This window comes from Paramacrobiotus metropolitanus, unplaced genomic scaffold (assembly GCF_019649055.1).
Source record: "Paramacrobiotus metropolitanus isolate TYO unplaced genomic scaffold, Prichtersi_v1.0 Parri_scaffold0000002, whole genome shotgun sequence".
Classification (NCBI taxonomy): domain Eukaryota; kingdom Metazoa; phylum Tardigrada; class Eutardigrada; order Parachela; family Macrobiotidae; genus Paramacrobiotus; species Paramacrobiotus metropolitanus.
Genome location: NW_026570222.1, coordinates 2,000,815 through 2,027,240, shown reverse-complemented (window position 1 = coordinate 2,027,240; position 26,426 = coordinate 2,000,815). Strand labels below are relative to the sequence as shown.

At 41.0% G+C, this 26,426-nt stretch overlaps 6 protein-coding genes across 12 annotated transcripts; 2 read left to right on the top strand and 4 right to left on the bottom strand.

Annotated features, from left to right (window-relative positions):
- Positions 1-45: 45 nt before the first annotated feature.
- LOC129584379 (protein VAC14 homolog) lies at positions 46-4,197 on the top strand. 2 transcript variants are annotated; one of them, XM_055476548.1, is made up of 13 exons: positions 46-271; positions 402-493; positions 568-794; positions 920-1,090; positions 1,165-1,274; positions 1,337-1,443; positions 1,514-1,651; positions 1,730-1,817; positions 1,890-2,012; positions 2,646-2,767; positions 2,827-3,333; positions 3,525-3,553; positions 3,608-4,197. In XM_055476548.1, the coding sequence occupies exons 1-13, from the start codon at positions 168-170 to the stop codon at positions 3,836-3,838; spliced, it is 2,049 nt and encodes a 682-aa protein (XP_055332523.1). In that variant the 5' UTR covers positions 46-167; the 3' UTR covers positions 3,839-4,197. The 2 variants fall into 2 exon arrangements, with proteins under 2 accessions (XP_055332523.1, XP_055332515.1); XM_055476540.1 differs by having other exon boundaries at positions 3,525-4,197.
- LOC129584367 (glycine--tRNA ligase-like) lies at positions 3,902-8,211 on the bottom strand. Its single transcript, XM_055476529.1, has 15 exons — positions 7,817-8,211; positions 7,579-7,680; positions 7,372-7,477; positions 6,836-6,977; positions 6,510-6,675; positions 6,288-6,433; positions 5,977-6,126; positions 5,742-5,904; positions 5,490-5,654; positions 5,098-5,351; positions 4,865-4,950; positions 4,698-4,807; positions 4,532-4,625; positions 4,263-4,453; positions 3,902-4,202 (listed from the first exon to the last, which is right to left on the bottom strand). Exons 1-15 carry the CDS (start codon positions 8,087-8,089, stop codon positions 4,086-4,088), a joined length of 2,265 nt encoding a protein of 754 aa, XP_055332504.1. The 5' UTR covers positions 8,090-8,211; the 3' UTR covers positions 3,902-4,085.
- Positions 8,212-8,385: 174 nt separating this feature from the next.
- Positions 8,386-10,571, top strand: LOC129585567 (zinc finger-containing ubiquitin peptidase 1-like). The gene is made up of 2 exons (XM_055478290.1): positions 8,386-9,259; positions 9,519-10,571. The coding sequence occupies exons 1-2, from the start codon at positions 8,714-8,716 to the stop codon at positions 10,335-10,337; spliced, it is 1,365 nt and encodes a 454-aa protein (XP_055334265.1). The 5' UTR covers positions 8,386-8,713; the 3' UTR covers positions 10,338-10,571.
- Positions 10,572-11,365: 794 nt separating this feature from the next.
- LOC129586386 (zinc finger protein 714-like) lies at positions 11,366-16,821 on the bottom strand. 4 transcript variants are annotated; one of them, XM_055479626.1, is made up of 7 exons: positions 16,759-16,821; positions 16,009-16,236; positions 12,354-12,710; positions 11,994-12,171; positions 11,792-11,856; positions 11,605-11,712; positions 11,366-11,539 (listed from the first exon to the last, which is right to left on the bottom strand). In XM_055479626.1, the coding sequence occupies exons 2-6, from the start codon at positions 16,213-16,215 to the stop codon at positions 11,698-11,700; spliced, it is 822 nt and encodes a 273-aa protein (XP_055335601.1). In that variant the 5' UTR covers positions 16,216-16,236; positions 16,759-16,821; the 3' UTR covers positions 11,366-11,539; positions 11,605-11,697. The 4 variants fall into 4 exon arrangements, with proteins under 4 accessions (XP_055335601.1, XP_055335592.1, XP_055335574.1 ...); XM_055479617.1 differs by lacking the exon at positions 16,759-16,821 and adding an exon at positions 16,448-16,732; XM_055479599.1 differs by lacking the exon at positions 16,759-16,821 and adding an exon at positions 16,369-16,732 and having other exon boundaries at positions 11,367-11,539.
- Positions 16,822-18,000: 1,179 nt separating this feature from the next.
- Positions 18,001-23,228, bottom strand: LOC129582663 (G1/S-specific cyclin-E1-like). 2 transcript variants are annotated; one of them, XM_055474250.1, is made up of 9 exons: positions 21,732-23,228; positions 20,994-21,494; positions 20,655-20,874; positions 20,136-20,282; positions 19,874-19,969; positions 19,582-19,737; positions 19,210-19,324; positions 18,827-18,999; positions 18,001-18,593 (listed from the first exon to the last, which is right to left on the bottom strand). In XM_055474250.1, the coding sequence occupies exons 2-9, from the start codon at positions 21,443-21,445 to the stop codon at positions 18,387-18,389; spliced, it is 1,566 nt and encodes a 521-aa protein (XP_055330225.1). In that variant the 5' UTR covers positions 21,446-21,494; positions 21,732-23,228; the 3' UTR covers positions 18,001-18,386. The 2 variants fall into 2 exon arrangements, with proteins under 2 accessions (XP_055330225.1, XP_055330218.1); XM_055474243.1 differs by lacking the exon at positions 21,732-23,228 and having other exon boundaries at positions 20,994-21,672.
- A 138-nt stretch (positions 23,229-23,366) lies between these two features.
- Positions 23,367-26,195, bottom strand: LOC129582680 (U3 small nucleolar ribonucleoprotein protein IMP3-like). 2 transcript variants are annotated; one of them, XM_055474269.1, is made up of 8 exons: positions 25,927-26,195; positions 25,524-25,730; positions 25,263-25,370; positions 24,972-25,046; positions 24,271-24,357; positions 24,085-24,136; positions 23,881-23,953; positions 23,367-23,716 (listed from the first exon to the last, which is right to left on the bottom strand). In XM_055474269.1, exons 2-8 carry the CDS (start codon positions 25,658-25,660, stop codon positions 23,712-23,714), a joined length of 537 nt encoding a protein of 178 aa, XP_055330244.1. In that variant the 5' UTR covers positions 25,661-25,730; positions 25,927-26,195; the 3' UTR covers positions 23,367-23,711. The 2 variants fall into 2 exon arrangements, with proteins under 2 accessions (XP_055330244.1, XP_055330236.1); XM_055474261.1 differs by having other exon boundaries at positions 24,278-24,357.
- Positions 26,196-26,426: the final 231 nt, after the last annotated feature.

The window sequence follows — 26,426 nt, the reverse complement described above, 5'->3', positions numbered from 1 at the left end:
GTTTTGCCTATTTGAAATTTTGGAGGTGTGCCATGAATTGATTGTTGTTGATTTTTTCGTTTTTTTTGGAACGTATTGTCGCTAATCGACTAATGCTTATAGAATCTGCTGTGATTGTTGCATGGGGCATTGATTGAATTACTTCTGACAAAAACGGCAGCGCAGTGATGGCTTCCGACCAGGATTTGTATCCATTAAACCAAAACCTGTTGCGTTTGCTAACAGAGAAGATCTACGAAAAACGTAAGACAGCTGCTTCGGAAGTCGAAAGGTACGAATACTACAGTACTGTTTTAATTTTAAGTTGGCTCTAGTCATTTTATTAGATATTATGCAGAAACTGTGCCGATAGACTCTGTACTGTGCTCTGCGTTTATTAATTTTCATATTTTCCGTCTCAGGATGATGAAAGAATTCGTGACAACCAATAACACAGCCATGATCCAAAAACTTATCAAAGTTTTGGCTCAGGATTTGACTTTATCCGATAATGGTGAGTTTTGCCAACGCTTTCAAACGAATAAAGGCGCTGAAATGTCCCTGCAATTATTCAACATTTTGCAACAGGGCATTATCGAAAAGGCGGCCTGATCGGGTTGGCTGCAGCGTCGATTGCTTTGGGAAAGCACATCCGAATTTATCTTCCCCAAATAATCAAACCGGTCATCGCGTGTTTTAACGATGCGGACAGTCGAATTCGCTATTTCGCTTGCGAAGCCTTGTACAATGTGGTTAAAGTAGCGAGGGAAACGTCGATGCCGTATTTTCCAGAAATATTTGATGTGTTGAGCAAGGTAAATCGCATAATCTTTGATAATCATGTAAAATTTAAGTGATGCTTCCAGCGAATGCTTACGTTTTCTATAGGTTTGATATCCTTTGATTGTTTTTTTGTCAAGTAATAGTTGTAGCTTTTTAGCTATGCGCGGATTCCGATACCAATACCAAAAACGGTGCCGAGCTTCTTGATCGTCTGGTAAAAGATGTCGTAATAGAAAGCCGCACCCTTGATTTGGAGATATTTGTTCCGCTGCTCCGTGAACGCATTTATGCAAAAAACCCCTTCGTCAAACAGTTTTTGGTTTCTTGGGTACGGCCATCATTCTCCTTTAGTTGAATTTTTAATCGCACATTTTTATAATTTTGCTGTTGTGTTTTGGTCAGATTAGTGTCCTAGATTCTGCACCGGAAGTTAACATCCTCGATTATTTACCGGAGATTTTAGACGGTTTGTTTACAATTCTCAGCGATCCCAGATTGGAAATCCGGAAAGCGTACGTAAGAAATGGTTTCATCCTTGGTCGAATACGGCAATTTAATAGCTTGTCATTGATAGATGTGAGTCGTTGTTGGGAGAATTTCTCCATGGCATCGTTACAAGTCCCCAGAACGTGGATTATGCAGCAATGATTAACATTCTGATTGCTCATGCACAGTCACAAGGTGAGATTGCGGTGGCAGCGAAAATTTTGTTGCGTTCTGTGAGATCAGTAATTTAGGATTATTTTTTTAGACGAGTTGGTACAGTTTACTGCCATTTTGTGGATAAAGCAGTTCATCAAACTTTCAGGAGAGCGGATGCTGCCGTTTGCATCGGGAATTCTTATTGCTGTTTTGCCGTGTCTCTCTTTTGAGAGTGACAGCCGGAAAAGTACGCTTTGTTTTTTCCCGTTATTTATGATATCTTAACCTCGATTACGTTTCTGGATTGTTTGCGGTTATCTTGCAGATGTAAGGGAGAACGCTAAACAAGTTAATCAGGAGTTGGTTCGCCTGATTCCGAGAGAGATGGAGGATACTCCAGAGAAATGCGATGAGTATGTATAGTTAGGGTTCAGCATTGAATGGATACATGATACTGGTTGTATGATGTATCCCTCCTTGTGCAGCATCTTAACGTTGGATTTACATGGCATTGTGGATGTTTTGATTGTGAACTTGAAGCATGATGCCGTGCCTACCAGACTGGCTTGTTTGCGATGGGTGTACAGCCTTTTTGATTTGGTACCCAGGTAGGATTCAAAAACTTCAGAGAATCTGACAAGATGCAGATGCTAAAGTGGTAATTAATTCTGCTAATTTGCGAATGTACTTAATCTTTATTATGTTGTGTAAGTTGGGATATTAATATCCTTGTGTAATTTTTCGCGCATGTTTTTTAATGCATACGAGCAGGTCTTTACGGGGGGGGGCGCACTTCGGGAGCGAAAATTTTTGAAAAAAGTGCGCCGAGAGCTGGCGCATGGCGCGAAAACTGGCGCAGACGCGAGAAAATGGGACTGGCGCAGGGGGGCGCACCGAAATTGTTGAAGAAAATCGTAGGAAAGTGGCTCAAAAAAGCCACTTTCAAAAAAAAAGTCTACGATTTTCCTCAATTTTTCGGCCATTTTCCAACTGGCGCGAAGTTATGCGCCACCCCCATCAAAAAAGCTAGAGACGGGCCTGCATACGAGTACTATAGCACGGTAAATATTTCATTCTGACACGAAACCGTACAATGTACGCACTCCTTACGGACCAAATTTTCACCGGTTGTGAGTCTTGTGGTGGCACTACTTATCGTAAATAATTATAATGTTTAAATGTAAATAGATTACCGTTGAGTAGTCGATGCTGTATCGATTCTTTATTATTATGTTTCCTAGACGGACGTTCAAATCAATCGACAAGTTATTTCCTGCATTGTTAGTCGCTATCCAGGATACATCCGACGAAGTTATATTAGCGACCTTGGAAGTGTTTGCAGAACTGAGTTCGGTCTGTGATCGTAAGTGTGTTGCAGATGGAGTTTAATATTAACGCATACTTGAATTTTATTTGTTGTAGAGCTGCAGGTGATGTATAAGTCGTCGGAAAACCAGCCCGAGATCTCATACTTTCGGCGATTCATTGGCGAATTGCTACGGATATTTAAAGGTGACCGCTCGATGCTGGAAGAGCGGGGACACTTCATGATTCGCCAGCTATGCTTATTGTTAAGTGCCCAAGATATCTACGAGGTCATTGCGGAAATTCTTCTTGAAGAAGCTGACCCGAAATTTGCGTCTATTATGGTTCAAGCGCTGAGTAGCATTTTGCTAACGGCCTCGGAATTATTTGAATTACGCAATCTTCTGAAGGACTTTTCTACCGCAGCAACTCACAAATTGTTTGAGAAGTTGTACCGGTGTTGGGCAAATAATTCTGTGGCCGCTGTGGCGTTGTGTCTGCTCACTCAACGATATCAGCATGCCTGTGCGATCTTGGAGGTCTTTGCTGATATCGATGTCACCGTGGAACATCTCAGCGAAATTGATAAATTGATACAACTTATTGAGTCACCTGTATTCACCTGTAAGTGTTTCTTTAAGGTTTAGATAGCAATTATTCTGTCTTCGAGGCGATGACAGGAAGATTTGGTTTTGTACTTTGAGCCAATTGTTCGTTGTCTTTTGGTATCAACTGATGCCTAATTATTAGACTAAATTCAACCTCGTTGCAATATTTGCAAGGATTACAGTACTTTTGCATTCTTTTGTTGACAGATCTTCGTATGCAGCTGCTCGATCCTGCGGTAAATGGTTATTTAGTGAAAGCTTTGTACGGTTTATTAATGCTGTTACCGCAGAGCGAAGCGTTCGGTATTTTACAACGGCGACTGGACTGCATTCCGTGGCAGAAACATTCAGAAGAAACAGCAAATGTCGGCATTCCCAAGAACAGTTCCCGTGTTTCGTCAGGCTCCAAAATTGACATTGATTTTGAAGAATTACTCAACTATTTTCGAAAACGACAGTACCTTCTACAAACGGAGTTACGTAAAGCCAGGCGCGCAAGCAATCTACTGTCCTCCTTATAATCTTCGTTTGTTCGATTGCGTGGCTATTCCTTTTTGAGTCTTCGTCCGAGTGTTGCTAAACTGTGATCATTAGAGAACTTTTATAATTTTAAATGTATTAATTGTGTCAGAACATAACGAGACAACCGGTTGTCGTTGTAACTGAACCACAAATCAATAAAAACAATAAAACTGAAATTGTTAGGTTCTCTGGCTCCAGATCAAACATACAAAATTAGTAAAAAGCATACAGAATTTCAGTGATTTACTACTCCTTTTTGGCCGATGCTTCTTGCTGTACGAATTTCGGATATTTTTTCAGCGCATCTGCCCACTTCGCTCGCCCCGCCACAAAATCAGCGATTAAAGGAACAACTTCATCCATCTAAAGGTAAATATAATTAATGACATCAGAAAACTGGATTCACATAGGATAAGGTCTTACCCCCACACGAATCTGCTCCATACTATCGCGTTCCCGAACAGTAACACTTGTCGGCTTCTTATTCACCGTATCAAAATCAATGGTAATTCCAAATGGAATTGCCACTTCATCTGTGCGCGCATAGCGACGTCCAATTGCACCAGCAGAATCATCCACTTTGTGGGAAATATCGCTAGCTGTCAATGCTTGGGCTACATTCAGAAACAAAAAAAAACAAGTCATGCCGGTTAGATGCAAACTTCAGAAAGCGGGTGATCTTTGCAGCTTACAAAGCTGTTTGACAAACGGCTGAAATTCTTGATTGCCACTTAAAGGAAGAACGGAGCACTTGAACGGGGCAATTACGGGAGGAAGGGAAAAGTACTGGAAAATAAAAAAAATGGCAGAACACCAGATGTTAAAGGTGAAGACAGCACATATAAACGTTGTACATACAGTTCGCTGCTCATCGCCTTCCCGAATATGGAATGTATGCTCCATAACCGAATACATGATGCGCCCAATGCCAAAAGACGGTTCGATCACACCGGGAGTGAATTCCTCCACTAAAAATATGCTTTCAATCAGTCTTATTGTATACGTCGATGCAATATTTTTCTTACCGTGTTTAGTTTTCTGGTACTTCTTAATCTCCACCATATCCTTAGTCAGCTCGAACGTCTGACCGTCAACATTGATCGAAAATTTCCTGAAAGAGCAGCAGTGAAATCGACTGATTGAACGTTCACCCAAACAAAATTACCACCTAAACTGGCTGCGATGGGTATAATTTTATCACTAAATAGGCAGTTAAAGGTTCACTATGTTCACAACCTTTACTGATCTAAATTTGTACCCTGTTGAAGTTAGTTCATTTTCCAAAGCCAAAGTATCTTTCTCCGACAAAGCTGCCAAATGATCCAAAACTTTTTTCTGGTCTTGCTTGAAGTTCTTTCCAACAACGGCACGATTCGGTGCGCATTCCACAACGTCCACAGTAACGGGCGCCGGAAGAGGCTTTTCGGCCACCAGTGAAATTCCCGTAGCTTTTGTATGCTGCGTTAAATCGTAGGCAGATCGATCCGCGCATCCGACACATTCCACCCAGCCCTAAAACCACAGAAAGGTTATTCCGAACGTGATCCTGTCTTACTGCAATGTTTCATGTGCCAAAAAAATTTTACACGAAAAAAGGTTGCTTGAGTGACTTCAAGACAAAGTAAGACTGTATGTAAAGCCTCAACTCACATAACTCGTTAGCAATTCCGCATCCCAACAATCGCAGGCATAATGTGCCATTTCGTTGCTCATGTGCTGCCGGAAGCGAACTTTGCTGGGATCAACACCAACTTTCACCAAGAAAAGATACACCCGCGCCAAGAAGTACCCCAAAGTTTCATTCGCCACTAATTTCTAAACAAAACACAGGATATGCATTAACTGTTATTGAAAACTATGAATCTACAGAACATTTTCTGAATTTCAGACTCAGCTACTCACACTCTCCACAGCTTTCCCAATGGGAATTCTTTTTGCTGCTTCACCGTCCATCTGATCGCATGCGGCAAACAGATTCAGTTCCAAATCTTTCACATTTTCAAATTTAGGGTGGTTTTTGTTCGATGGATCGACAAAATGTTCAATCTCTGCCATTGTGAATTCTCTAATAAATCAGGCAAGATACTGTAAAGGTATGTCTAACATTCTGCGTTACTAATTCGCAACGAATATTTACCGAACACGCAGTAAACCACTTCGTGGGGAGATTTCGTTACGATAGGCATTGCCGATTTGAGCGCATGCAAATGGCAACTTTCCCTGATTGAACTCCAACAAACGCTTGAAGTTAACGAAAATTCCTTGCGCTGTTTCCGGACGCAAATATCTGAAAAACAAATCGCTGAAATTCCACTCTATTATATTCGATTCACAATACCAACAAAATCAGCAGGAAATCACCAACAACAACTCCAGACACAAAAGCGTGACCATGATCATATGATGTAAAAAACGAAAACAGTGTACGTATACAAAATCTTTACTCACCCTCGCACCAAACCGGTGGGTCCAATAGAAACACCGAACATCAAATTGAATTCAACGGGATCGGACAGATCGTTGCCAGTTATGGGCGATTTCATCTTCCATTCTCGAACGACGTCACGGAAACCCTCTCTATTCAAATTGTCGATCTTCGCAAAAAAAAAAACCCACAAACTCAAACATCTATCCATTTGGAGCATGCTGTTTTCAAACGTGAATGCCTACGGTAGCGATAATTTCCTTCGCGCGAGCTTTGCTGTCATCAGGGGCCTTTTTATCCTTCTGGACATCTTCTAGATGTGCTTTAATCAAATGATCCACACGGAAACAATCACCCGTTTTCGTATCTTTCACCATGTAATCCAAGAAACGATCAACATGACCGGATGCTCTGCAAAGCAAAGCCAAGCATTCGAACTCAGTCATTCATTCTGATATGGCAAAGTGCGAACGCATTTGCAGTAGAAATAGCATTTTTCCCTATTTACGTATTAACCAAGATTAAACTACAGAGTACAGACAAACAAGATGTCCAGTGCGGATGGCCCTACTTTAAAACCGGTTCTGGTGTGACGCAACTGGAATCCACTTCCAGCATTTGTTCTTCCAGTATGAAGTGTTTCCGCCAAGCGCTCAAAAGGTTCGTCTTAATAGCGCATCCCATTGGACCGAAATCGTACAAGCCGGTTACACCTAAAAACACAATTTGCTGATGCAGCGCACATGAAAACGGCAAACCGGAAGCACAATAACGGGAAAAAAATTAGAGCCAAAAAAAATAAAACGACCTACGCTTCCTAATAGTTAACAGACTCATATAAGAAAAATTTAACAGACGTATGAAATACGAATGAAAACATGGAAAATTTTCGAGTAAAGATTAGTCGCACGCACCAGTACTTGTATATTATTATTATGCAAAGTAAACCACGCACACGGCACATCAAAACCGAACGAACACAAGTCGAAACTACAATAAAGCAAAATATAAAGCAAACTTATACATGCAGTGTGATAAAAATATGCTTTACACAGGAAACTCTACAGTTGCGAAAAACATAAAAAGGTGAAAGCAGCAGTACTGTACCTCCATAAATGGCAAACGACTGATCGAAATAAAAGCGCCGCTTAATCAGATCTTCCATTTTAATCCGGTCAAAATCGCCCTCCCTGGCTTTAGTCAATTCTAGTTCCTGGAGGGAACAACACAACATCAGGACACCATAGCCGGAAACAATGGCGACCCAGTGGTTGTTCCTAGAATAATCAGTACTGCGTTAGTGAACCAACTAACCTTGTCCTCAAGGACACGCTTGCGCAGTTTCAATTCGGCAACCGCCCGTGCTAGCTCATTATCCGATTCTTTCGATTCCTTGAGTTTCCGCACGTAGTCGCCCTAAAGTTCATGTATAATTCATGCACAATGACAAATTGACAATGTGGAAAACTCGCTGATGCAATCCGGCATTCAGAATACTGTACATCTAGTGAATCCAAAGCACCACAAATGCGCCACACGTTTTCAACCTTACCTGCTCTTTGACAGATGCACGCAGCGGCGCTAAAATAGCTTCCAGGTCTGGAGATGCCATAATTGTCTCCTTCGCTCGCTGTAATTGCTTCTGTCTGACTTTTTTGGAACCCCAAGAGGATACTTCGGGAACTGACGGTTTCGCTGCTTCTGCGCTACAGTTTCGATGCGAAAAGAGCCCACTACAAGCCTGCTGTTTACAGTTGCCGCATACACTCAGTTGAAGTTTGCGTGCTAAGCGGTAGTATGTGACAGCACGAATCGAAAAAATCATGAGAACACCGCGAATTAATTGTACCGTAAATAAAGAACAGACTACAGAACTACAACCAATTGAACCAAGTGCTACGTGACAGACATCGGCGATCGGCACTTTGCAGTGAACTGCAAAACCAGTCAAACTGTACATATGCGAGACCTACAGTACCATAAACCTCGTAACACGTTTGGTTATCCCCTGTTCATAGCATTTCCGCCCTCCGGGCTCCGTTTCTGTGAGACTTTTCAGGTGACGCAATTACGCACTACAATATTATCGTGATGCACCAGCCCTAATATTTAAATTTAGGAAAATAATCGTAAGTACTGTATCATGTTTTGAAATTTGAACCACGCTACTCAGTTCTACGGTAACACAGTAACGAGATCGCTTTATATGCTTCCGTTGACCATTGTTAATACGTAATTTACTATGGTTTATGTAATTTCTCGTAACTATTACTACGAGTATACATGAATTTGTATTGTCGACTGTTTTCTTAACTCTTCCTGGTGCCACAACGCGAGATAAATCGTATCCATTAATTAGAATTCCCGGCGAGATGAATATCTCAGGCCGCATCGGAAAACATACTTTGGAGTTTTTTTAAAGGATTTACGAATCTTCACCAAAATCAGAATGTCTTCGTCCGATAGCATTGGGGTTCTGCGAAGGTATCCCACGCGGAATCCCAACAGAGAGCAGGATATTGATGCCTCCATGCGCAAAGAACTGACCGACAGCCTGTACAAAGCTCTCATCGATCCTGAGCAGAGTGACAGTGAAAATTCCATGGACTGGACCAGCAGTGATCCCAGAAATCCAGTGGACATTCTTCGCGCCATTGCTCCCGTGTTGACCGACCGCATACTGGAGGGTTTCACCTATGACGAAAAAGTCCCCGTGGGCGATGGATATGCTTCGAAATTTCTTGCATCACTGCAATCTCTGGTTGATGAGAGTAAAGAGGCAGAATACGTAATCAATGCTGTGCTGGAAGCGCTGACGCAGTGGAATAAGGAAAATTCGGAATACCAAAAGCGTGACGGTTTGGTGCTGGAGCATGTGAGGGAAACCGTGGAGCGAGCCAAAGAAATGCCTATCTTGCTGCTCTGTAATTACGTGGAATTTTATGGCAAAGATCTGGGGGATTGTGGCTGGGGATGTGGCTACCGAAATGCACAGGTGGGTTTGCATTAATTTTATTCGTGTGAACGATTTAAATTTAACCATTATTTTGTCAGTGTTAAAGTGGTATAACATGCACGATATGATTTTGATTTACTGCTGAAACTTGGAACATTCTGTGGTAGCAGCGGTATGCAGAATGATATATATTTGTACAGTACTAGTTCAGCTGCATCTCATAAATAATAGTTTCTAATTGTTGAAACTGAAAAAGCGATACTACTCATTACTGGCCTTTTGAATATTTATAATGCAGATGCTGATCTCGTCTCTTTTAAAATGGCCGGCGGTGCAATCGCGCCTAATGGAGGAGTTGGGTGGCAACTACATTCCCAGCATTCGTCACCTGCAGTTTCTCATCCACCAGGCATGGGAACGAGGATTTGACTTCTTCGCCGCGACGGAACTGGAGCACAACGTCGTGGAGACATCGAAATGGATTGGTACTACAGAAATCCAGGCACTCTTCCACTCCATGCGCATTGACTGCGTGATCCGGGACTTTGGCAGTGTGATCGGCGCGACGGATGTGCAGGATCAGTTGTTCACCTTCGTGCAAGAATATTTCGCCACCGAAGCCACGAAGGGTTTCGTTGCTCCAATGTACATACAGTATTCGGGACATAGTCGCACCATTATCGGGTTGGAAGTGACCGGATGTGAGACTGACAAAAAAAAGCCCAGAGAGAAGCCGAAAGCCAAGAAAGACGGCGACCGGGCGGCCGCCGATAACTGTTTGTATAATACGGATAAGCTTGGGCTGTTGATCTTAGATCCTGGCAAGACGCCGGCGGAACTGGCGGTTCGTGGCGCATCCGCCACTCGACAATGGTACAAGACTAATATCTTTCATCCTATTAAGTCTTTCAAAGAAGAGACATACCAGATATTGTACTTCACGGGCAAAATTCTCTCGGATTATGAATACGAACTGATGAAGCGACCAGGTGAAGGGCATCAATCTAGCCGTCAAGGCCAGCAGCACAGTGGGCCTACGCCATCCTCCTCTTCCAGCCGCACTGAAAAGCATGAAATGCTGAACTTCCGGGAGCGGAATCGATCGGTTGAACTTTAGTCGAATGATATTGGTTGTGTCAGCGGCGTAAATGTTCGCGATATATCGCGAGTCGCAGAGAGTAGAAATATCGCCTTCCTCTGTTATAGTTTATGCCATTATGGCTCTTTCTCATTCATAATTTTTTTGTTTTGTATTGTACTTTTATTGCAGTGAAGCCTCTTTCTGGTATGGGCGTTCTTTCGTACTTAAGTTTCGAAGAAAGAGTTGTCTGAACTAATGACACTTTTTTCAGTGGTCATGTTTCCGCGGCATTATAGTGGACTGCGCTAAACAGCGGGGTTCCTAGATTCGTATGTAATCTTTAGTTTGTAACTTACCAGTACTGCAATACGGAAACCTAGATTTGTAAACATTTCTTCGATGAATCTTCTATGCATACGGGAAAACGATATCGAATGCTCAAAAAATTATGATGGTTGACACTAAATTGCTAGTTCAGATAAGAGGCCGATTCGCATCAAACTTATTATAACAGGCCGGCTTAGGTCCCAATGATCCTTTAACAAATATGTAAATGATGTCACCTTCAAAATCGGCAAAACGGATTTTGCTAGCATTGAATAAACTGAATTGCGAACATCAGTTCAGATTGAGATTTTGTCTTTGTGGCTTTTACTGCAAGCATTTACACTTCTTAAAAACTAATTTATTTGGAAACAGCCACCAACAAAACAAAGCACAGCCTTCGCGGTCGCACTACTTAAACTTATATTTGGAGCACAAGATCATCAGTGCAGTATGTACAACATGAGCTACGACATATTCCATAATTATACGGCACTGCGAGTATCTAATACTACATCAAAGTTTTGGTAAAAGGTTTTTATTTCGAATTGCCCCTTTAACTCTTATGATGCAGCTTATGGATCTTGAGTTGGTTCGATTTGGAAAATCCGCGGTCACATTCGTTGCATTTATACGGCCAGCTGTTATTATGCGTATAAGAATGGTGCCTTAAATCTCCTGGGGTTGAAAATCCCTTGTTACATTTGGAGCACTTATGCGGTCGTTCCTGAAACAAGTAGTGAATGACCTTTCCGTTGATGGCTTCCACGAGCCGGTGACCGCCAAACGACATCATTAGCCACAGCAGTGACTGAAATGGCCACTTACGGATGTATGCGTCATTCTGTGATAATACAAATTGGAACTGGCGGCAAATCTTTTCCGACATTGCTTGCATTCGTGTGGCTTCTCTCCTGAATAGACGAAAAAGCTGATAAGAAACCATATACTGCAAATGGATATCTGCATGCATGCGTACCTGTATGAATGCGCCTGTTTCGCAAAGCAAAATAAAAAAAATTATCGAAATGCCGAATTCGTAGTACGGATACTGCACTGTCAATCCAACTTGTTACCTGTGCGTATTCTGAAAAACCAAACATTGTGAGTGCACATGCATTCTTCATAACAGGAGTGACTTAAGTGTAATTACAATATAAATTTACCAAAGAACTGGACGTGCTAAACGATTTGGTGCAATCGGCAGAATCGCATTTGAACGGCTTCTCTCCTGCGAAACACAAGTCGTTACTCCTTAGCAGCAAGCATGCAATCACGGCACATTTAAGTTGTACAAAAGCCCCTTCTGCTAGTTGCTACATCATGACTTCGCAACGATGACAAGAACTTTATTTTACAATTATTTACCGGTGTGGATTCGCTCGTGCCTTTGCAAAAGCGAAGGTCGATCGAACGTTTTACTGCAATATGAACATGACAAATTTTTCCGTGGTTTGTCTTCCGGCAGAATATCTGTGATTGTCGAGGTCACACTTGGATGGATATCAAGTGACTCTGGTCGGGCTGATCCCGCATAGGTCACGGACTACAAAAACACAAAACCACGTTAAACCGATAAATACGAGTAGTTCTCTTGTTTAATAATGCATGCTATGAGATTATTCGCCAGTTACGAAACTGAGTAAGTTTTCCAAATTTGTTTTGAATTATTATTGAAAAACATATGTTTCTTTACAGACAGAGTTGCGACAAAAGTTGTACGAGTACCTTTAGTCCATGCGGTGGTGAGAAGTGACTAAAAATGGATGCACCTTGAAGGCATGGAGACGAAAGAAAAGGTAGTGGATAGGTTTGCAAATCATGCATTGGAGCTTGTTCCAGTAACCGTTTTAGTATGGGCATATCGTTATCGACAAAGCAACATATGGGCTGATTAGACGGTATTTCATTGACGACTTGAAAAGTTGTAGGATAGTTTGTAACCAAAATCAGATTGGCTTCTGCTTTATCGTGCGTCAAAGATAGTAGACGAACCCAGTTGCACGTTTGGATCGGTATTACTGATCCATTTGGGAGAGGTGTCATGTAGCTACACTGCCATCCGCCGAAGGAATTCCACCATCCCTGCGATTAATGGCAACAGGAATTAATTTTTACTAGGTACAGCAGTACATCGACAGAAAATTAACAAAACCAGAGTACGAACTATTCCTGTTGTGCAAGAACCACCCCATTACTGGCTTTTAAAGCAAAATTCGACTGATTTCATGGTTTACAAGCGGATCCTTTAGGTCATGAACAACTAAATTAAGTCTTTACAGGTTTAAATTAATATAAACATACTCCAGTACTTAACTGGGAAGTTTGATATGTATTAATGTTTTTCGGGTGGTTCAGCAGAGGCGCAACACGAAAGCGTGAAGTAACGTATTTACAGTCCATCCTTTTGGGATGCTACGGTTTACAGTAGCCGTAACAATTTGACATATGTCCAGTAGTGCACATGGTGCTAAAGTAGTTGAAATAATCTGCTTATTATGTGTGATGTTGGTAAAAGGTTACGACTAGTTATGCACCGCATCCTGCTGTTAGAAGAACAGTGCCCGGCAGGTGTTACGTAAAACTGCATAAGCTCATTCGTTTTCACGGCATTCTCTGGTGAATAAATTCGCTTTGACTCGTGTGCTCGACAGCCGTAATAGGTTTGTCCAATAATGCAATAGGGCGGCCAAATGGAAACGCTCAAACCGCTAAAAACAATAGTGCGGCACGCGCAATCTGGTGTTTCGAAATCAATGCAGTTGCATATAATGATTAGAAGTGGATGATGAGACACTAATGAGCTGACATTACCGAAAAGAATGACGGGATACATTTTCGTCCGTAACACGTTTCCTGCACCGCTGGCTGGTTGTTCTAGCTGTGGAGACAGTCGGCAAGCAAAACCAAAGAACATTCCAGTCTATTCAGAGTCAGGCATGTCGGGTCAGCGGTGACCACTACACTTGCATAATTAATTATACACAAGAATCACAAAAATCACTTGCGGATAAACCACAAAACGGCCATAATCGTGAATCGTGGTGTGATTCACTGCAAAACTGCAAGTGCAATCCAGGGATTGCAATTTTGAATGGTACGTACACAAAACAGTACATTTGGAATCTTGGATTAACCTAGAAAACTAACATCGTGACAGAACCAAAACAATTATAGTGAAAAACAATTTAATTTCAAAACATTAATAGTCGAGCACACAGGAACAAAGAATATCAAATGGTGTTAAGGAAACCAGAAACAGTAATAAATTAAACACGAGAATATACTAACAAGTATACGAAGCTAGAAAGTCACGCAATGCTGATCAAAAACAATGTATTTGTATTTCAAAGAACAAACAGAAGAACATAAATATAATTTATACCTAGCTGTACATCGATTAAATTTCAGGAGGTTATAAAGCATATTATGAGGAAATGTAACTCCTGTGAGTCGTCATTACTCGTTAAGTGTGCGGTATACATACACGATAAGCTATCATGTTGTTCCATCCTGTGTTTGAACTTCGATCCTTATGAGACATGCGATACCGGATATCTACGCTGTGCTACACTTCTGCAGCGTCCCTCCTAGTTTTTCCGGCATTTCTTGTCTTTCTTGACGTTGTTTTCTTATTTCTAAGGCCATTTTACCGACATCAATCATTCGCGGAAAACGAACAATGTACACCGGTCAATCTCGCACAGTAGGCAATCATTACCAAGCTAGTGGATACCGAGAGGACAATCCAATCGGCAGTGTCACGAATCAAGCGGCATTGCATGAACTGATTGAATGATGCCGGGAAGGGATGTCTATCGCTCTACTCCTGGCGACATCGGTCCCTTTCAAAGTGTCATGGGCGTTTGTTATTCAGTTAGCGTACTGCTCTGATTGTTACAAGACGCCTTGCCTATTCCGAATGTTTCCATAAATGAAGTAACTAAACATAACCTTTGAAACTAAATCAAAAAACACAGAAACCTCCTCGTAAGCGACCTTATTATTTAGCGGCACGTCGAACTATTATTCCACCTCGTATTTGTGCCCATTGTAAGACCTAACCATACAACTTTGCGCAAAATTTTTCTTACTCGTATCATTGCATTAATTTTTATTTATGATTACATTGTCTTCTATGATAGCAGTGTGCTATTAACCATTGTAGCCTGAACGATACTCTTTATACAATCAAAATACTATCATCCCATACTGTTGAGCCAGCGTAGGCGCGATTTTGCTTAAAGGTCACACTGACCTGCCTTACAGACATCCCGGTAATCACACCAGAACGGTAAAAAATTAACTGCAACTTTTTACGGAATCGCATACTTGCAGCTATTCAACCTACGTACGAAGTATCAACGTGCATATACTATAGCAATTATATTAGTTCGCCGGTGGCGTATTCGATTCATTGTCAGAAAACTAATGCGCGACCTCATTTGATGTTTCCAGCATTGTTTTAGCGTCGTCCACACAGGTCGCAGCTTAGTAGATCATGTCTAGGTTGCATTGAAGGGCGGCAAGCTGTTACATCACAATCACATTCTCTGAAGAGATTATGTGTACAACAGATTCTTTTAACTCTTAGCAGACAATACCCTGAATACATCTAATTATCATCACCTGTGACGGTATGGATCGAGCGCTCCATAAGAAGAACAGAACAGATCAGCGCATGGTGGCATTATTCAACAATTGCGACGGCGAACGATGCACCGATAACATTGTAGTCTATCTTGCTGTTCTCGTACCAAATGCCCATTAAATTTCCAGACCCATTTAATTATAAACCCGGTGACCTAATTTCGCATGGTGACGATACGCATGTGATACCACTCATACATCTATGATGGCAATACAATAAGAAGAACAGCTATTCACGTCAGAAACAATCGAAAACATGCAGCAGAATACTATTAGAACGTTAAATTTGGAAATGCGCAAGCTACTATGTAAATATTCATGGCACAAAAAAGTTTTCGTTATTGACCGGTTTCCAGTTAGCAGGAGAATAATTCCGAAGAAAACAGCGTAAACGAAAGTGCGGGGTTTTAGAACGTTTTCAAACGTATTGATTCTGAACATCATCGCAAATGGTAAGTGGGAAATTACTGTAACATAAGCGCTCCGGTGAATAAGTACTCAGACCAGGGCAGACTGACTTCGTCTTGCTGACCCCAAAATTGTAAAAACTCAAAATCCATTATTAAATTATCCTCTCTTATACTTGTATGCCTCGCTAATCAGCGGCCTATGACACTGACAGCTGTTGTCAATAATATTTGAAAAACCACAAGAAACAAGTACTTCTCCCGAATCTGAGCACACAAATATCGAGCCAATAATGTTAAACTGCAGATTCGGATTTAAAGCTTACGACTGGGGCTGAAAGAACTTCCAAATCGAACGATCTCAGCTGTCCATGCCAAGGCACAAAGGTTGCTCCGCAAGGGATAATGCGACTACTTCGCAGTCGTTGTCGATTGAAGATTTCTGTTAGTGCCGAACGATCAGGTTCGTCTTCCTTGGAAGGTCCGGGCAGGGAGACTGTGAATTCATTCGGTAAAAGCACCCAGGTCAACATTTTCGAAGATGCTTTTGATTTCTGCAGAATAACACAGCGTCATGGCATTAGTATTGGGTTAAAAATTTCTTGTACATCTACTGATATCGAAATCAAACAGAAGGAATTCCAAAAAGTATCACCAAGTTCAGACAAGTGACAAAAACTTCCCACCGTTGCATGTGCGCTGGATGTAAGCAAAGGTGACAAAGTGTACAATAGCACAAAAGCGACAGTACGCAAATCTCAGTACATTTTCGTGACTTTCATTGGCGGAAAGCCGAAAACACCCAAGTTCTCAAAGAGAAAAGCCAACAATGGGAAAAGGGCTACGAAACCAATAAGGTCACACACCTAACACTTAGTACAGCGTCCGCTACAAGCACAGATGTCTAAAACAGTTGAAATGAAAGCATAAACTAAAGAACAGTGCGCTTGAAAAAATTAGCGATAAATTCATACTGCTGAAAAACCTATAAACAAACAACAACAACAAATTAAGTACTCTAATATATGGTTAACTGCAGAATTCGCAAAGTTGATGCACGAAATAGTTGGACATACAGAGTAATCCTTCTCTCAGGACTCACTGCCAGCCGTCAGGCAAAGCAATGGTAAAAACGCGCTCATTGGTGGATACTGGTAGGTTGGCAGACTAGCAGCTTGGCGCATGCTGTGTTGCTGTCTCATAACTACGCAGTAATAGGTAATACGTATGTCTCGTATTACTGGTTATAGTGGGTGCATATTCTACTTCTCTCAGCCGTATTAAAAATAGGTTATTAAAAATAATGTAAGTATTAAGTAGCAACGGCTTTCGTTTTCTGTTGTTTTAAGTGCAACTTTGAAAAATTCGGTGCTGGAATTCAATGAAGCCTTGCTTAAAAAATAATTGCCGTACGTAGCCTCTAAACTCTGTTCTCTATCGGTACCACTATCCTACAAATACAACAAAAGGCAGATGGATTCACGAATGTACCAAACATTGTTTCCTGTCATTACTACCTCAGTTTAAAAAAAAGAAAAAATTATATATACAATAGAAGATACAGTACGGTCGGTACCTTTGTACAGCAGTGCCTTTGCAGAGGCAGGTGATCGGTAATTTTGATAGAAATTTGGCGTCATACAAACCATATACAGTATACTCGTAGAAAATAGTCTTGCTTAAAATTTTAAGTACTTTAGTACCACTACTGCATGTAAATGTAAATTACACATGATTTTTCGCAAGAATGATTTATGAAGCAAGAATAAAGTACAGTACTACTCGTAGACAATAGTCTTCCTTAAATATTTTACTTCAGTACCATTCAGTTCAGCATGTAAATTACAAAAGATTTTTTTAATATTAAATAACAGAGCCATCCAAAACTTTGGTACGAGTATTCAATACTGTAACTTGCTCGAAGCAATTTTTGCTAATTAGTACTGTACTATTTTTACATGCCGCATTCATAACTTTAGGAGTGTACGTCACAAACGTTTTCACGACTCGCCGGTGCAAATTATGCACAGTACAAAATGCCAAATAGCGGATGGTCTTTACCGGAAATTAAGCCGGGAATTACTGAAACTGAAATTTTTAAAAACTAGCCAGATATGGCCGTTCTGTCCAGCTAGGGCTAGCAACCTGACGCCATATCTTTGTTCTATCTGGGATGAAATCACAAGTCCAAGCATTGTTCCAGCACTGAAATGGCACAGTTACAGCAGCTCCCCAGTTCTTTGGCGTTTTGAAGTTGAGCAACAAGAAATGAAATCACTGGCACTTCCAAAGAATAAAACACGCATGTGCCCGTTACAGAATTATTAGATAATTAACAGGTGCAAAAAATTACATATTATCAGGTGCAAAAAATCATTCCCAGAATATTTACTGCAACTTGAGTCCACCGCATTTCGTACAGAGTCTGTACGTGACCCTCCCGGTAAAACTAGGAAAAAATGCTTTGAGCAACAAACGATCACTTCCGCTTGCAATATACACAACAAAAACAGGAAATATAAACCAAAAAGAAATAAATAACCACTCAAAAACCATCCTGTATACAAAAGCTGAGAGCTAAAATGTGCAAAAACAACATGTGACTACAATATCGTAGCGAGGCAGGTACGACAATACTTAATGTTCACAGGAGACTTTTAAAACCCTGGAAATATTCGTTAGCTGAGCAAAATCCAAAACCAAATTACTCATAACGACGGCGAGACTTTGCTTGACTGTCAGGTGGAGTATAGAAAGCACTGCTGAGGTGAGCTCGCTGTGGAGTTAGAATAGACGTTACAACCACTTCTTCGTCCACATCCTCCCAGTCGATCAGGCTGAGCTGCTCCAAGTTTTCGTTTTGCTCACTAAGAGGGCTCCTAAACTGCTGCTGTGTGTTCAACGCTCGCAACTGCAAGAAAATGGAAGTTTCCTGTTATTATTTGAAATTTCAGATAAAGCAATGTACAATATAAGCGTTATAGGAAGCGCAAAACTTATGGCGTAAACAATATATAGGCCATACAGTGGCTCGTACATCCCATGTTTCTGAGGAAATTTTTAAAACCACTTATTCAGTGTCAAAACAAAACAAATTAAGTCTGGATTAATAAGTTTGAATGAATACACCAAGTTTCTGCTTACAAAGATTTCGAGATCAAAGTCGTGACTCTGAAGATGTGGCCAGCTAAAATCGGGCTCAAAAGATCGGGATGCAAATGCCGCACTTGGAGGAGGTAGGCAGTCTTCAATATCCGTATAGGGCTTCATCCACTGAATGCATGCGATAATAGAATCTATTTCCGCCGCAAAAGATTCTGTACGAAAAAAATATTTATGATCGAAAGTTTCTTGGTGGGTATGAACTATGCGCTTCAGAAACATCCCACTGAATTATAAAAACGCAAAGGAATCAAGAGAGAAACAAAAACAACAGACCAGAACCAGAAGGGCAAAATCTCGAAAAGAATACAACTTTCTCCTGTGCGCAACAAGAGTAAGAAGCTGAAAACGTTAAGAAAGCCTACCCTCCATAGCTTGAAGAATCTTTTCGTCGATATTGACTGAATAAATTGCAGCTGCTGCAATCTGCCGGTACGAATAATTACAACAATTGTGGTCCAGCATTGCGAGATCTGCGAGCTACAAAAAGACGGTTGCTTGATTTGAGATCCAATCGAAAATGAATCAATGAAAGCCAGAATTAATAATATTATATCAGTCCGCATTTTAGTTTAGTCGTCAGACTCGTTACCACCCTTTAATATTATGATGATAATTATGATATTATGGTTCTTTCGAAAAGTGATGCGATAGCATTCTTGTGCTTACGGAATGAACTTCATCACATTTATACTTGTTTTGTTTACACCATCTTTCTTTTACGTACTCGCACTCACCCTGCACACTCTTGCATATTTTTCTAAAGATGGCTCGTCCAAAGACATCTTAGGTGTTTGAGGTTGATTTTGTGCCTCGGAACCTCTTGTATCACCGAACAGAAAAATACCGGCCCACTCACAAACCGTTACGGGCATAAAAGCAGTTCCAAGTACCTAAGTCGCCAAAGATGTTATGAATTACTTACAACTGGTATAAATTGTAACTAAACATAGGTTAACGCGACAGGTATAAATAAGCCTGGTAGTTCACAAGCCCATGATATAATTAACAAAAACAGCAGACTCTTACATTAAGGATAATTCTTTCCATGGCTTTGATATCGCTGGCATCGTGTGCTTCGTCGGTCACGTAAGCCATTTCGGACAATTTTGGCGGGAAAATTTCCTGTAATCAATATTTTAATGGCATCTGAGCTCCCTTCTCGAACTAACATCAATTTACAAAGCGATAAAAGCGGATAAAATTTTGCCGGATGTTATTTGGCACATCAAACATACAATCGGCTTATCGCGTGGCGCGACCTTAAATCAACATATCCACACGTCTATACCTCGATTTTGGCGGCAATACTTAATGAGGAAACCCCCAGTAGCTGCAGAATATTTTTGGGAACATTCTCGGTGTAAGACAAAAATCGATCCACAAAATCAAGCGCCATCTGGTACGTCTTCCTTTGCAAAGTATGTGCTTTAGAAACCTGCAAAATATAGCGTCATGCACTTATTATAATTACCAAGGGAGGCTCCTGGCCTGCATTGCGGTCATGATAAATTGCAATTTCGATTATTCTCACTTAAAACGATCTTAATACAATTGGTTAGAGGAAAACTTTTCAAAAGCGCAATCTACAAACAAACTGCTGCTTATCCACATTTGATCACATTTATTGACAAATTTCTACGTACTGGCACTACTCGTAGGCATAATGCGGTATGAGTTATGTACTATCCAGACTGTACTCGTATTTATATGCTACTCGTAATTTCGGATGTGGGATTTAAAGTCCATATCTCAACCTATACATATAATTCTATCGTTGCGTATCGCAGACAGTTTATTAAGTACCCACCTCCATCATCCATTCCAGCAGCATACTCCGCATGTACGGTTCAAGCTCCGGGTGCATTCCAAAAATGTGCGATGTTCGCTGGTAGCCGTTCCATTTGTCTTTATCCAAAAACGGACAAGCAGTTTCACGGGCATCAAAGGTATCAGGCTGAAAGCGCGGTCGACTCCTCAGAGCCAACACGTTCGGACGGATTCTAAATTTTCCAGTTGGATCTGGTGACCTACCATAAAAATAGTTACCATCTAACAGTACAAAAACCAAATAAACGTCAAATGCTTATAACCAGAGCAAAAGTGCAAAACACAATCAAAAGCAGCAGAAATACACACATGGACTTACTCGGTTAATGGTGAATTCACAGCCTTGGCAAGACTCTGGCCCGTCACGAAATTCGTCTTCTTTTTGCTCACCACGCCTCGTATCACATCCCTGCGATTTTCTTTGGAAGCAGAAGATCTCCCACGACCGGAATTTCTGCTTACTTTGCTGCCGCTGTGTTTGTGGCGGTCCATCCTGATCACAACTGGATTATCACGGAGGTCCCCTTCGGCGCAATAGAGATCCTGGAACCCCTCAGAATCTCTTCTGGACGGTGGACTGCAAACCGTTTCTCCCACTATACTGCATTCATCGCTGATAAACGTTTCCAGTCCACTATCCCGTTCCTCGAAGGATTCCTCAAACGACGATGAACTCGATACACATTGCTGCTTCTTTTGTATAGGATGGAGTGGTGAGGACAATGAGTTATTGCAACGCTTCTTAGACTGATGGTGAGACCTGCTAGCCATAGAGGCAATCGGGGCTTATCTTGCATCGGTAATGCCGCGCTACCAGATCCTAAGGGAATAAAGAAACTAGAGAAAGACTGGACGATGGAGCAGACCACCTTATAGCTACTCTTCACTTGTGTCCGCTCAAGCTAAAGACTAAAGTAAATGCACATCGTTAACCCGGTTTTATGGTGTTCTTTTCTGCTACTGTATGGAGTTAAATAATGTTGCAGTTGCACAATGGCTTGCAGCATTTAACCAAATGCAATGAACTGAAAAAGGAACCTCTTTACTATGTACATACCTGTTGCCTGTTGGTAACCGCACTCGAAGCCTCCAATTTCGCTAGCCAATCAACGTTCCACAACAGATTGTTAAAGCTGCCCGTACTGCATGTACTGTATGTTTCCAAACGGTAATTTACATTTCGAACCGGACACAGAACGGTGGGTTTCAATTCGTAAGACGCAACACGTTTATACACCACAGGTAGCACTATTCGCTAATGAAAGTTCAGCAATAATCAGCCCTACAAGGCGAAGCAACAAAACCGCAGTGTGGGCGCAGTGCCAAGGGAGAAAATGCTACAACATGAGCGCAAAATTCGCACAGCTGATGACCAAAACCCGTTCAGGTTTTATATATATAAAGATGTACTTTCGCTGACCGCGCCAAGTACTTACTAAGATAGGTAGTTTTAAACTCGCATGTCTTATCATTTATGCGCGCAGCTATAAACTTTTAGGCGTACGTACGGTCTGAAGATAGAAAAACAACTATTCATAGCTCAGAATTAAACCAATGTGATTTCAGATTATTTACAAAAAATTTGGAGAGTACAGTCCGCAATGATAACTGCTCAATAAACACTTATATTTTAACACTTAACAGTACAAATAAATTATAAACCTAATAACTGTGAGGACGGAGTAGGAAATCACGAAACAACTGCAACCGAAGTCTGAAGTGCGATTTCTAACTGAAATCTACCGCTCGATGGTTGGTCGTAGGGATTAAAAGCAAACAGAAGCGGGCAATACTAATGAGCTGTCGCGTTCGCGCACAACCGAACTGCGCATTATGTGGCGGGTACAATACATACACTACAGTACTGTGCTCGTATACATGTGCGATGCGCACTAATGTGCGGCCGTGAGTAACGTGCCAAATCTCCTTTGTAGTTTCTAGACACTGGACAATGGCTAGCCTGGCATATATACCGAGAGAACGCCTGCTCGAAACGTGTTGAAACTAATTTTACGGGAGGGTTGCATAATCCCGCCGTACACCCGTTCAAACGTATTTACAATTATTACGTAAGTACATGCTGTTCACGTTTTTTCATCGGTATTCGACAGTAACTGTTCGAAATAACACTGTGTGTCGAACCAAAATCTCAACATTTGGCCTTGAGGCTGACTTTTTGCGACCCAGATTTTTAAAAGCGGAAATTTGTACAACTTTTTATAAAATATTTTTGAATTTATCTTACTGCTGTTACCACAGTTGTCAGTTAACACAAGTGCCTATAACTCTATACCTGGCTGCTTTCTGCAGATAGAGTGCAGTGTCATAAGTTGTAAGCAGGAGCACTACTGCTGAAGGGGGACTAATTTACACACGAACCCGATTTTTGAAAATTCAGATTGCCACGAATGCGTTTTACCACAGCTACCAAGTAGTACCAACACAGAAAAGCCCGAACAAAACAAATATTGTCTTCTAAAAGCCCGTAGTTAAAACCCGGGTAGATAATAATGAACAATTAAAAACCAAAACTCATTATCAACTACTCAGGTAGTAATGGCGCGCGAAATTGGTACATCTAAAATTTTAGAGTAGTTCTTGTTACGCAGCCGGCAACTACACTTCTGCCGTTTGCAACATCGCACACTGACTGACTGACACGGCCGCGCAGAATGCAGTGCAATACGCAAGGTTCTTCTCATAGACTTTATAAAATTACAGGTAAATTGTCTGCATTTCAAAAACAACGCTTTAGTTTCTAAACATACTGATTTCGCAAATGTTAAATGACAAGTTAACAAATGCACGGCTTAATAAAACTTTCGAACGATAACAGTCATATATATTTATGCAAACTGACCGCACATAACTCCGAAACCAAACAGTGAGCTAGAAACAAGTGCATGGGACCTAGTCGGTTCTGACAAAGAATTTCACACGTCCAACAAGCACGAACAAGCAACGATCAGTAGACCGAAAGCGCAGCGAGTTCATGACCCAATCCATAATCCTCACCATTCAGGACATATCAAAATCATCACGCTGAAAAATTACGATCTGTTAATAAATAGTACATAATACTGAACTTCTACCGTAAATTTCGTACTCCCTACGAGTACGAGTACAAATAGTCGCACCGACTTTTTTGCTGTGCAATGCTAAATCGGCAATGAAAGGCCGAAGCGATTATCAGATTTTGCGCTTACTAGATCGTTGTAGTCCAGAACCTTCTTTTTGATAGCGCTTGTATTCACCCATGTAACGAAGTCTTCCATTGACCTAATGAAAAATAAAATGATTTGGTAAATTTTAAACACAGTTCTACAAATCTCTGATGGACAGCTTCCGTTAGGGTGCGCAACTAGATTCTAGATCCTGCCTTATAAAGTTACAAAATGTCCAAGACGTACCTCGAGACCAAGAACGCAGGATCCATTACAACTTCTGGCCCAACACGAACATCTGTAATCAAAATTATATTTAAAAAAGGATTCGTAAAACTGCATTATCTGATACTTCGTTTCCGTTTCCCAGTTAATCACTATTCGTATCGATAGCGAAAACTATCTGTTAGAGCACAAATTAATAAATCGTACAACATACGGCCTTGTTCAATGAAACGTGTTGCGAGCGCGATCGACTCCGCCATATGATTCCGTACCATGACCACAGGTAAGCGCCGCCTGAACAACAACGCACGAAGTCAATATAATTGCTGGTAAACAAACAATTCAAGGATACTGTCATGGTTATACACAGACCATGATACTGTGACTTTTCTTAACAAGCGATCAAAACTTTGAACTACATATGTACCGCCCACCTACATATGTATCAAATATCCTGGAAGTACAAAAAATTCAAAAATAATTATAGTATTTTGCGTAGTCATCAATTTCATCCGATGTTACACATACATTTGCAAATCCCAAAAACTGAACGTAAATTAGTTAGTTCTGAGATTTTTGTACGAGTAATATCAGAAGTTTAAAAGTTTAGTTTAATACGTGGATATCCGTTATTTAAATGTAAAGACAAACTGATCCGCAGTTGGGAAAAGTCCAATGACTAAACGATAATTACAATAATACCATAATATCGATTAAAATTAAATATCTTAAACTTTCCACTTGTCAAGTAATAATGCATCTGCATGCATATGCGGTTTATAGCATACCGGTATCAAGATACAGTATGCAACTCATACCATATTACCGATATGCAGCTCATACCGATTACGTTAAAAAACTAACAAGAAAGCAATTCAAGGACACCAGTAACTGACACATGCACGAACCGGCAGAACGAAGATGCGGTGACTTTGTTGCAAAGTTCAAGGTTTTCCTTGGTAGGCACTAATCCCAAATGAAACCTACGGATGGACGGAAATGATCAGATAATAACACCGAAAGAAAGAGAAAAATACAGACTTTTATTTATTACGAATATACTACTCCAAAATCTTGTTTAATATTGCAGTACAAGTTACGTCGATTTAAAAATTTGAATTCGTTTGTATTACCTTGGTCTACCTGGCTAAAACAGTGTGCATTAGGAGCAAGTACTGTAGTTGACTGCTAGAACTTACAGCTTGTCGAGAAGCCGTCCCGTAGATTCGGTCCTCACTATATCTTCGACATCAAGATCTTTAATGCTCTGAGCTACCTCTCGGATCTCCCGAGAAAGCCGATTATACCTATAAAAGACAACTCAATAAAACTGATTAAGTTTTCCTAAAGGATAAGCTCATCGTTTGTGAAGTACTCGTACCTACACAGTTGTGACAGTACGCATAATACGCGCTGACGCTATGGAGTTGCAACTTGCCACTTACTGCTTACAGACTTACTTGGTGTAGTCCTCGCGCCTCTGAATGTGGTACTTGCGCATGATCTTCACCTCGTGAAGGTTGTTGTCCACTTCCCATGAAATAAAATCCACCTTTTTAAGTAATTTCTTTTCATGATATTTAAGTTTCCGGACCATGTTTTAATCCAGCAGACTCAGCAGAGCAATAGCGTTCACAAAGAATTACAATCGTCCGTAAAGGTGTAAACTGTAAAGTTTAAACAAACCAAGGGTCCAAGATGAGTCCAATAATCGAAAAATGTATAAAATTTAAACCACTTTTACATTTCAGTTGGAACAGAAGAACATATACTTGATCTCGTCTTCAGTGTCCGCGAAAACTTATTAACACGAAATTAACAAAGAACAAGAAGCGCCACAATCGAAAGATTCGGAAAACTCACATAGGTATACGGCAATGTCCAAAATATTCAAGTTTACTCTCTGCCAACTCGCATGTCGACTGGCATAGCAAACGTAGGTGCTAATATCAACAATATGCAATTCGACAGCGCTGAGTCCGTACGGTAGATCAATAATTCAAGAGAGGTCTCATCCGGTTTTAGGAAGAAATAAGGTTCGATGAAGAACGGCTAAATTATGACTAAAAAGTAAGTACTTTTAAAAGTTTCAAAACTTTTCGTGCAGACAGCTGTCGAGTGTCGAGCACATATGGTTACATGAACCTTTAGAGTGTCTCAATTTCGAAGCGAATCTCGTTGCGATACAACAAATCCACCTCCCGAGGTGGTTTCGCGAACCGTACCTGTGGGCGTGGCCACTGCATGCAGCCGTCTCGCGTGGTTGAGCTACCGTACTAAAGCTGGATTTGTTTTGAAATTGAGACATATCCCCCCAGGCTTACTTGGTAACTTTCGACATGTTTCGACCGTACCTGCCACCT